The sequence below is a fragment of the Petaurus breviceps genome, unplaced genomic scaffold (genome assembly GCF_028583685.1).
Source record: "Petaurus breviceps papuanus isolate PSGF00001 unplaced genomic scaffold, PetGlider_PUasm1.0 90451, whole genome shotgun sequence".
Lineage (NCBI taxonomy): Eukaryota > Metazoa > Chordata > Mammalia > Diprotodontia > Petauridae > Petaurus > Petaurus breviceps.
The window spans coordinates 2033753-2044534 of NW_027187258.1; the positions used below are offsets into that span (position 1 = coordinate 2033753).

Below are 10782 nucleotides of genomic sequence, written 5' to 3' on the forward strand. Positions count from 1 at the left end.
GAAGGGGGGGGAGGAGCGTGCCCGCCAAACTGTCCGCCCCGGGGGAAGAGTAGAAGACCCCCCTCTCCCTGCTTCGGGCAAGCCCCTCCCCTCTGCCCCCAGCTTTACTCCCCTATCATAGGGTGACCTTGAATGGGAAGGCTTCAGTCCGCCCTGCCCCAGCCTCTTTCGGTGTTCTCTGTGCCTTTTCCTCTCCGGGCTTCACTTTCTGCTTTGCCCCTGAGGTATTAGGCTACCGGGTCTCCCAGGGCTGAAGGCCCCGCCAGTTTTATTGTCCCGGAATTCTTAGGGTACTAACTCTGACGCTGGAAAGGACCCGAGGGACCGTCTTGCCTAACCCCTCATTTAACAGAGAAATGGGGCCAGCGGTTTGGTCAAGGTTTGACAAGAACCTAAGATCTGAACCCGTATCTGCCTCCAAGCCGACCAGACCTTGCCCTGAAGGGTTCTGCTCTCTCCCTCCCATCCCTGTGTGATTTCACCTTCCTTCTCAGCCTCTTGACCGGCTGGGGTTGGATGGTCTCTAAGGTTCTAGGCAATCATGCCATCCAGCCTGTGAGCCTCCCAGAGACTCACTGGCTAGGGTGGAGGAATTTGGACTAAATGGCCCCCAAGGGCTCTGCTTCCTCTGATCCCTTGTCATCCATGGACCACCAGTGGGCACTCCCTGTCCATCTTGCAAGAAGAAACACACTCACTACCAGGCAGTGTACTTTATTTGGGTCTTGCTCAGTTTTATGGGGCCCAAGGTACTACCCTAGGGCCAGGTTCAGCAGGCCTACTCAGTTGTCCTCAGCCCCTGAGGCAGCGGCAGTGGCCTCTTCCTCAGTCTCATCTGCCCCCTGGAGCTTTGTAAAGTCCTTGGTTTGGCTGTCCTGGAGGGCAAGGAAGCTAGCTAGCTAGGTCTACACTCCCCCGATGCTTCCCCCAAGCTCTCAGTTACAAGTGTTCCATGGATTTCCTACTGGCCCCCACTGCATACTTGTCATTCCTTAATTATCACTAAGACTAAAGCGTCATCATCATCCATTTAGCCAAAACACCCTCAACCAAGTATTTCTTTTTTTTTTTTTACTCAAACTATAGCTTTATTTTTGTTCAGGTTTTCTTCAGTCATGTCTGACTCTTCCTGATCCCAGTTGGCCTTTTCTCTTTTAACCAAGCATTTCAATGGGAGGATTCAGCAGATTTCCACAGAGATCATAGATTGAATCTTAGACAGGGCTAGAATAGACCTAACTTTTTTTCCTAGTTTTTCTAGATTTTCTAGTTTTCTAGTCCATTCCCTTCCTATGGGGAAACTGGCCCAGAGAGCTGAAGGGACTGGGCCCACGTGGTACAGGATTCATATCTAGACCTCAGACACTTAAAGAAGGTCCTGAATATTCTGTTCAGTACAACATCTTGGATCATCTTCTGAAGAGATTTGGGACTCCTAGCCAAGCAGAAGCAGTGGTCCATTACAGTCTGGCTTCAGAGCCATCTATTGGGCCCAAATCCAGCTCCTTCTCCTGGCCGCCCACCCTGAATGAGCCCAACTAATGGCTTCATGGTGTCTTTTTTCCTCCTTGACCAGTCAATGATGAAGCCTGAAGGGCAGCCCTTCAGTGACATGTGGGCACTCCCTGTCCATCTTGCAAGAAGAAACACACTCACGACCAGGCATTGTACTTTATTTGGGTCTTGCTCAGTTTTATGGGGCCCAAGGTGCTACCCCAGGGCCAGGTTCAGCAGGCCTACTCAGTTGTCCTCAGCCCCTGAGGCAGCGGCGGTGGCCTCTTCCTCAGTCTCATCTGCCCCCTGGAGCTTTGTAAAGTCTTCAATGACAAAATCCTCACTTCTAAAGCAACCAAAAAGGAGGAGGGAGAAGGGAGGCCCCACATCTACACTGAAGCCTTTCCTTCTTTATTGCCCCCCCTCATTTCTCAGCCTGGACCCCTCCCTTCCCTTCCCTCATCTGTCCTCCAACTATCGGGACTATCTGTGCATTTCCCCCTCCTCAGAGAGACCCCCCTCCTCCTCTTCCTGCCCCTCCTGTGCCCCCACTCCCAGGTCCTCAACCCCTTAGAGGCAGAGTGAAGCAGGCAAATGGCAGAAAACCACATGGAAGGCACTGTTATGGCAACAAGAGCGAGTTGAAAGGAATCTCCTTCAGAAAACCTTCCAACTGTGCTTCCGACACAGAAGGGGACAGAGGGCATTTCTAGAGAGCAGCCCCTTCCCCCCGTCCGACCCTTGGTACCTGGTGACATCTGCAGCCCAGGGGAGAGCACAGGATTGAAGTCATGGGGTCCTGGAGCTAGAGCTCAGAGGAGTTTCAGCTCGGTCAGCTCCCTCATTTGACAGGGGAGCTAACTGAGGAGGCTTTGGGAGCTTCTATTCCCTGGGGAAGGGGACTGTGACTTGCCCAAGGTCACAGAAGTAGTAAAAACAAACCCAAGTAATTTCACTCTGGAGCTAGAGCTTTCTTGAGAGGTCATTTCCATTTGATAGAGGAGGAAAGCAAGGCACGGAGATGACAAGGGCTGTGCTCAGCGTCACCCAGGAAGTAAATAATGGAGTCAGGATTAGAACCTGGAGCCTCTGACTCTAAGATTCCAGGTGACCAAGTCCTGGGAAGGGAAAGCTCGAAAGCATCCAATCCTTCCAACATATTACCCAGAGCCTCTCAAAGCCCCCTCTGCCCCACTTCCAACCCCCAGTCCTAAGCTGCTCTCTGTCAGGGCAACCTAATTCTCCACTGCCAACCAGGGCCACTTACCAGAAGATGGCTTGGGATGCATCAGGCTCAAAGGAAGCATCACACTCATGTCACTGCCAAGAGGTCCCAAATCTAGTCATTGACCTCCCCACTGACCAGCCCCACTTTCCCCAAGCCTGACCCCTCAGGTGATCCCCCACTTGCCCCTCTCACCCTCACATTCCCAGGCAGCCCTTCTGCTTTCTCACCTGGACATCAGGTCTCCTAGGATGCTGGGAACAGAAGAATCCCTAGTGTTAGCAGCTAGGCAAAGAAAAGAGGTACCTACCCTTCTTGGAGGGAGCAGGTTTAGAATAGCTCCCTCCATGAGACCTTCCCATTGGGGAGGGGAAAGGTATTTGCCCACTGAGCAGACTGGCATGACTACATATGTGTGTGTGGTGAAGATGGGTGGAGGGCTTGCCTTGGGAGGGAGTGGGAAGAAAGACTCCCGAATGTTTAGGGCCAACAAAGGCAAGAGGCAGTAGTGTGAGGGCCCTGTTCTCTGCTTAACTGGGCCCTTCACTTACCCTCCGCGAGATGCCACTATGCTGATCTTGACTTGGTAGGACACTAGGATCCCCAGAGCCTCTTTGTCTGTGCCAGGCTGAAGGCTGAGGAGAAATGGCTTTGTTTTTGAGGGGAGTGTCATTGTACTGGTCACCAGATCCTGTTGTTTGTTCCTTTCAAATGTCCCTAGCCATTCTGCTTGTCTTTATAACCTAGAAGGGCCCTCACTGACCTCAGTCTAACATCACATAAGCAGTAAATGCGTCAAGGGCAGGATTTGAATCCAAGTCCCCTTGCATGGAGCCATGGTGTTTTCCACTCTCCCAACATGTCCCTCCTAGGCCCAAGTCCAAGTTCTTCCACCTGGCATTCAAGGCCCTCCCCAGTCTGGCCCCATACTCTGCTTTGAAAGGCAGAGCTGGAAGACTTGAGAATGCAGCTGGGCCTGCTCCCTCAGTTTACAGAAGTCCAGAGAGGACCAGGGATCTTCAGCAGGGAAAACAGCTACTAAGTAGCACAGCTGGAGTGGCCTAACTATTCCTCAACTTGCCTGGGAAATGGGAGCATTCCAATCTAGCTCTCCAGATAGACTATAAACATCCCGAGGGCAGAACTTTATTGCATCCCTTATATATACTAGCACAGGACAGAGCCCTTAGTAGCTACTGAAGAAACACTTGTTGACTGAAGGAGGAGAAAGCTGTGTGACCTTAGGCAACTAACGTTCCCTCTCTGGGCCTCAATTTCATTATCTGTAAAATGACAGCATTGAACTAGAAGTTCTTTGAGGTCTCTTCCACCTTAAGGCCTCAGATCCTCAGACCCTTTGCCTTCTGACCTTCTAGAACATTCACATTCAGCTCAGCAGATACTTCTTTCTTGCCTACTCTGTGCATGGTCTTTTCCTGAGCCTCCTGATTCTCAGTTTGCTTGAGTCGCTGACTGGGCAAAAGGGAGTCAGGGGCCGTATCCCTTGGGTGGCAAAGTTGGAGGACTAGGGCACCCTGTGCCAGCTTGGCTTCAACTCTGCCAGTGGCCGGTGCTACCTGTGCTCATGGTACTTCAGTCCACTCTGCTGTTGCTTTGCTTTTCATTTGCTTTCTTTCCTTTCATCCCCTTCCTTCCATCCTTCTTTCCTCTTCTACCCTTCCACTCTATTTCCTCCTCTTCCTTGGTGCCCTCTGATGGTCTGAGGGCTGTTGGGTGCCCCCTGGGGGATTGCACAGGCAGCTATGCCTGCAGGTGAAGGGAGGCTGTTGAGCCCTGGCTCTGGACCATTTGGGTCTGAGGCCTTGGGGTGTGTGTGTGTGTGTGTGTGTGTGTGTGTGTGTGTGTGTGTGTGTGTGTGTGTGTATGAGTGGCTCATTGGGTGGCAGTCTTGAAGAGGAGGGCCAGAGATGGGGAGGGAATGGGACCATCCTCACATGGTACTAGAGGCCAGATTGGTGTCTTCATGCTTCAGTTTGCCGTCCAAGGCCAGAGCCTGTTTCTGGCAGTTGGCAGCCAGACTTGGAGTCACTGTGAAGCTCTTGGAGAAGGTGGAATTGGCAGCCACAGTCTCTCTGTTGGAGAAGAGCAAACAAGGTCCAACTAAGCAGAGTCTAGTTCCAGTTGAGGGTCCTAGACTCTCACTGGATTCCCTGGTCAAGTCACTTCTCCTTTCTGGGTCTCAGTTGCCTTTTCTGTAACCTTGTTTGTCGGCATGATTGCTGGAAATGCTATAGTACTTTCAAGTTCCTCAAATGCCATTTTCACAAGGCCCTGAGGTAGGTGGCAGGAATATTAGCAACCCACTTTGTTGTTCAATCATTTCAGTAGTGTCAGACTCTTTGTGATCTCATTTGGGGTTTCCTTAGCAAAGATACTGGAGGGGTTTGCCATTTCTTTCTCTAGCCCATTTGACAGATGAGGAAACTGAGGCAACCAGAGTGAAGTGACTTGTTCAGGGTCACACAGCTGGTAAGTGTTTGAGGCCAGATTTGAACTCAGGAAGAGGAGTCTTCCTGACTCCAGACCCAGCACTTTATCCACTTTAACACTTAGCTTCCCAGACCCACTTTACATATGAGGAAACTGAGGGGCAGAGTGGGGCAGTGACTTGCCCAATGTCACACAGTTAGCCTGTGGCAGATCTTTCTTGGCTCCAGGTTCACTCATTTTCTTCTTAAATCCTTAAATCGAATATTCTCCTCCCCCAATATAAATGTAAGATTCTATCACAGTCGTGGATGATTTCAGAAGACTCCTGGGTAATCTTGACAGTTATCAAGTCTGAATTTAGAGATGGGGGCAGTGAGCCCAAGGAAAGAGGGGAGGACCCCTCTTCCTCTTCCTCTGGCCCTGGAAATCTTCCTCGACTTCACTGGACTTCCCTTCGCTTTCTTCCCCCAACCACTAGCCCCTTCTTCCTCCTTTCAGCCCTAACCTCCAGCCCTTTGCTGACCCCGTCCCTCCAGCCCCCCCTCACATTGGTCCCCTGTCCTCAGTAGAGGTTCTCACCCAAACTCTGCAGTAAACACAGTCTTGGTGTACTTGTCGCCAGAGTACAGGACAACGTCAACAATCTGGTCAACTGCACATCACCGCCATGGCCGGGAATAGAACATAAGGATAAAAACAATGCCCCTGCCCCCTACCCAAGGATACCCATGAGCAGGAGTCCTGGGCCAAGCTCACCTGACACCTTTATTTTCTTAATGAGCTTGCTGGTGCCATTGTGGATGATGACGTGGATGGGGATGGGGTCCCCGTGGTAGTGAACCTGCAGGGGGGATGGGTGCAGTCCATCAGCAGGCAGCTGGGGAAGCCCAGGAAGCTCCTTCCTTTTGGGCATGAGCCCCAGCCCCAATCCCAGCTCCATGTTCCCAGCACCCTCTGGGCCACAGACCTCCTTGTCCATCCAAGCTTCGAGCTTTAGGGGGTGGTCAGACAGAAGGAAGTACCGGGTACTCTCAGCCCGGGGTACAGGGCCTAGGTCCAGGGGGGCAAACTGCACCTTTCGAATGATCAGACGCACAGAGTTCCTTGGGGGAGAGTGAATTCTGTCAGTCAGACACTTGCCCCTGCCCCCTGCCAACCTGTTCCTTTTTCCTCTGTCTCTGTGTACAAACAGGGCTGCTCTGAGACATTAACTCTCTTACAACATGCCTCCCAGTCTAAACCTCCAGAGGGAAGGACAGTCACAAGAGAAAGAGGAGCAAGGCTGTAGTGGCAGGGGAAGCCTTGGGCCAGAGGAGGTCCACCTGTTTCCTGGCTGTGTATTGGGGGTGGGGAGGGAAAGGACCCAGTTAGACACCATTTATTGCCTGGGTGGCCTTGGGCAAATGCCATCCCCTCCCTGGGCCTCAGTTTGTTCCTCTGCAGGGGATTGGCCTAGATGACCTCGAAGGCTCCTTCCAGCTCCAAGTCTTAGGTCCTCTGAGCCAGTACCTCTTGTGGATTTTCTCCTCGAAATTCTCAGCATAGAAACTCTTCACTTCATAGTCCACTCCACAGGCCTGCAGGGGGCAGGAGACCAAAGACATTTGCCCCAGGTGTGAGGCTCTCCTCTCCTTTCAGTGGTCACAGGGCCAATGGACCAGGTCTTGACCCTCAGCTTCCTTGGGTTGGTCCCCCCAGCTCCCTGCATGGGTCTCTCCCACTTCCTCCCACCGTCCCATTGGCTTGTTCCCCCAGGAAAGCACAGTCTCACCTTTCCAGCATCCTCAGGCCCAGGCTGCAGGGTCACTGAACAGGGCAAATTGGTGGGCAGCTGTCCGAGGGAGGGGGATGTCAGAAGGAGGTCAGCAAACAGGAAGGCCAGGGCCTTTCCTCTACTTCCTCTACTCTCTGTGCCCCTCCTTCCCCACCCCAGTCTGCTCTCCCTCTGCCAGCTTTGCCCTCTTTGGGGGAAAACCCAATGCCCCCCCCAAGCCCAGTCCTGGCCTCCAGGGCTTGGAGCTTACCTGGAAGGTGAAGGGATGGGCATTGTCACCGAGCTTGTGAAGCAGGCATTCTTGGAGGTTTGTGAGGGACAATGGGACTTGGGTGGGCTCTTTGGGGAAAACTTGCAGGGCTTGCACATAGAGGTCTTTACGGAATGTCAGACCAATCACATCTAGATCATCCCGGCCATAACGGAAGGCACAAGTCAGCACCACAAACACTGTGCAGAAATGAGGAGGAATTGCCATGGAGGGCTGAGGGTGGGCAGGAAGGACAGCAAGTTGACCCTGAGCAGTTGACCCTAGGGGCCTGGCCCAGAATAAGCCTGTGCCCAGGGAGACAAGTAGCTTGAAAGCCCCATGGATGCAATCCAAAGGCAGCATGGCTGAGTGTTGGATTTGGAGGCAGAACTAAACTGGTTCATGTCCTGTTTCTTATACTCATTAGTTGTGGGAAAGTCGCCTAATGTCTTTGGGCTTCAGGTAACTCTTTTTGACTCTACAGATAAGTGGGTTGGGGTCTGTGCTGGTAGAGGGAGTTTCCAAACCAATAAAATCATGGGTCTTTAGTGTACCAGAGTAATACAGAATCGGTCCTATAGTGAGCTGCTTAGGCCTCGTCCTGCTAGCCTGTAAGCTTCTTGAAGATAGGACTTGAGGGTTTTTCTCTTTGTAGTTTCAGCACCTATGCCAATGCTTGACACTTTACTCAGTGTGGAATGTGTGCTTATCAAATGACTGAATAGAGATGAGAATAAGAATAAAGATAATTTAGTCCTAGACTTTCATTTGAGAAGAGGAAACTGAGGTCCGGAGAGGGGAGGGGACTAATAGAATTGAAATAGGAAAGGAGAGGCAGAGCAGGCGGAATGAGAGAGAACCCAAGTGGTAGAGAGGCATAAAGGAGGAGAGACAAGAGGGCAGGAGACAGAGGAAACCTCAATAGACTGGGAGGTGGGTAGGAATTAGGCAGGAAGTAGGTGACCAGCAAGGTGCTGCAGGGAATAGAGCACAGGGCCTGGAGTCAGGAGGACCTGAATTCAAATGTGACTCCAGACACTTCCTAGCTGTGTGACTCTGGGCAAGTCACTTCACCCTGTTTGCCTCAGTTTCCTCATCTGTAAAACAAGCTGTTGAAGGAAGTGGCAAGCCACTCCAGTATCTTTGCCAAGAAAACCCCAAGTGGGGTCACCAACAGTCAGACGCAACAAAGATGAACGTTAGGGTGCACAGGAGCCCCGGCCAGCAGGTGTCGCCATCCTTTGAAATGCCTATTGTTTAGCAGTGAAACTTTTCTTTCTGCCTGGAAAACAACTTGATCTTTCCCCTCCCCATCCTGCTCCCCCCCCCAAACTTTAAAGTTAATTTTCCTAAGAAAAGTTCATTCTGGGAGGACCATTCTGAAGGCTTTGAGGCTTTTAACTTTGTAAACTCATTTAGCCTCCAAACCTGTTTGAACCAAGCTGTCGTTTGGCCTTAGCCCTCAGATTGTCAGACGCCATTGAGGCCAATTCCCTCATTTTACAGAAGATGGAATGGAGTCAACATGGAGAGGGCTACTGAGGGCAGAGCAGAGGGTCAGAAGTCCAGGCTCCTGACCCCCAGGACACTCAGGGTTCTCTCTGGCCTCCCAGAGGGACTTGGGCTGCCTTAGCTCACCATGGCCAAAAGCTTCATTTAAAACCAACTTTTAACTCATGAGTTATTTTCCACATCAAATCCAGTTTGGTCTTAGGAGGGTTAAGATAGGAACTAAAAAACAACCTTCCCTTCCCCTCCCCCGCCAGGAAAATCCCCTAATTGCAATTCTTTGTACTGAGCTCTGAGTCCTTAAGCACAAACCGTCATTTCCTCAGCCCCTTCAGCTTCCTCATATGGGAGGTGAGTGACCTGGATGAGGGTTTTTTTTAGGTCTTTCTTATCTTAATTCTTTGATTACTCTGGGACTTGGAGTAGCCCCTCACCCCCAGCTCTTCCTTTTCTCCTAGTGGGAAGATCTCTTCGACTTGGAATGGTTCACTGGATGAGAAATGATGCTGAGTCAGCAATGGGATCAGAACATTTGCTGTTTCTACTTCAGGACTGGGGGCAGAACAGTATAGTTCCCTATCCCAGACTTGGAAGATGTGGACGCAAGAAGGATAGAAATACATAAACAAAGGGGCATACATGGGCTCTCTCTCTCTCTGTCTCTGCCTTTGTCTTTGGCTCTCCCTCTGTCTGTCTGTCTCTTTCTTTCACACACACACAATTACCTTTTCGATCTTTCATGTACTCAGGGTCAATCAGGACAACACCATCTGTGGAAGTGGATGAGAAGGCTTGGGGAGCCATGCCCCTGGAAGGGACCTCCTCCTACTCCCCTCCCAGGCTGAACCCCCCTCCATTTGCTTCCTTCTTTATTTCATGCCTTTACTTCAGGCTCCCTCCCCTCCACCATTTGGAGGTCACTGACCAATGGGTTCCACTGAGTCTATATGGTCCACAAAGTCCCGTTTTCCCAAGTAGATGGAAAGCTGTTAAAAGAAGAGCCCCTCCTTTAATTCTCCACACCAAGACCCCTCCATGATGTACATTGACTTCCCTCCAGATGGCCTTGGGTCTCTCACCTTGCTATTGGGACAGGTCTTCTTAAACACCCTGGGGAGAAGGAGACAGGAAGGGTTATAGAGGGCAGGGTTTGTATGAAGGAAACAGTTGCTGCTGGAATTGGGGGGAAATGGTGGTGGGAATGCATCTGGGAATGAGAGGGAAAGGCAGGAGGTGAGAGTGGGAAGGCTGGGAACTGTCCCCTCTATTCTCCCAACAAGCACTATTTGGGGGCTAGTGAAGACTGGTAGTATGGAGCATGGGGTGATCCAGGAATCCCAGGGAGTGTAAAGGGTGTCTTACCTGGAGCCGGTGGCCATAGGCTTGGTTTGAGGGCACTTCTGGGGAGGGAAGCAAGATTCCTCCCTGGGGTGGGAGCTGGAATTCTTGATGGAGCTTGGTGTCTGTGACCACCTGGGTAACCTTGGGCAAACCACTCCTTTCTGGGCCTCAGTTTCCTGAGCTATAAAATGAAGGGCTTAGATGAGAAGAGCTCAAAGGTCCCTTCCAGTGCCAACACCCATGACCCTCAGAGAGAGGAGGCCTCAGCAAGTTGGCTCCTCTGCCAGCTCCTGACCCCCAGTAGGACTCTCAGTGAGGGGAAGATGGTAGACGGGCAACAGCAAAGCAGTTACCTGGTGCCACAAGACATTGGTTTCCTTGCTCTGTAACCCCTACCCCTTCCAGCTGTCATGGGCCCTTCCTCGCCCTTCACACTCAGTACACATTCACACACACACACACACACACACACGCACACGCACACACATGCATACTCACACATACTCTCCCTCACCTTTCCATGTCCTATTTTATATATGTATATAATTACATATGTATAGATACATATGTGTGCGTGTATATATATACACACATACATACACACAATGGATTATTCAATTCAGGAAAATATATATATATATGTATGTATTTTTTCTTGAATTGGCTTGCTGCATATTTTTGGAGACCAGCTGTCCTAAAGAGCTCTGAAGTGCAGGAAAGACCCCCACCCAGCAGACT

The 10782-nt window shown here is 51.2% G+C and overlaps 1 protein-coding gene across 1 annotated transcript; it reads right to left on the minus strand.

Annotated features, from left to right (window-relative positions):
• Positions 1–1740: 1740 nt before the first annotated feature.
• ARR3 (arrestin 3) lies at positions 1741–10082 on the minus strand. Its single transcript, XM_069062474.1, has 16 exons — positions 10066–10082; positions 9783–9813; positions 9629–9689; positions 9429–9473; positions 7195–7394; positions 6942–7001; positions 6680–6747; positions 6138–6273; positions 5927–6011; positions 5750–5822; positions 4675–4812; positions 3271–3354; positions 2950–2973; positions 2762–2814; positions 2451–2467; positions 1741–1833 (listed from the first exon to the last, which is right to left on the minus strand). The coding sequence occupies exons 1-16, from the start codon at positions 10080–10082 to the stop codon at positions 1741–1743; spliced, it is 1185 nt and encodes a 394-aa protein (XP_068918575.1).
• Positions 10083–10782: the final 700 nt, after the last annotated feature.

Excerpts from the sequence above, each read along its gene's own strand:
- ARR3 (XM_069062474.1), bottom strand. Across the intron at positions 6,748-6,941 it reads GGCCTGAGGATGCTGGAAAG|GCCTGTGGAGTGGACTATGA; the intron begins GTGAGACTGTGC and ends TGCCCCCTGCAG. Across the intron at positions 6,274-6,679 it reads GAGGAGAAAATCCACAAGAG|GAACTCTGTGCGTCTGATCA; the intron begins GTACTGGCTCAG and ends CTCTCCCCCAAG.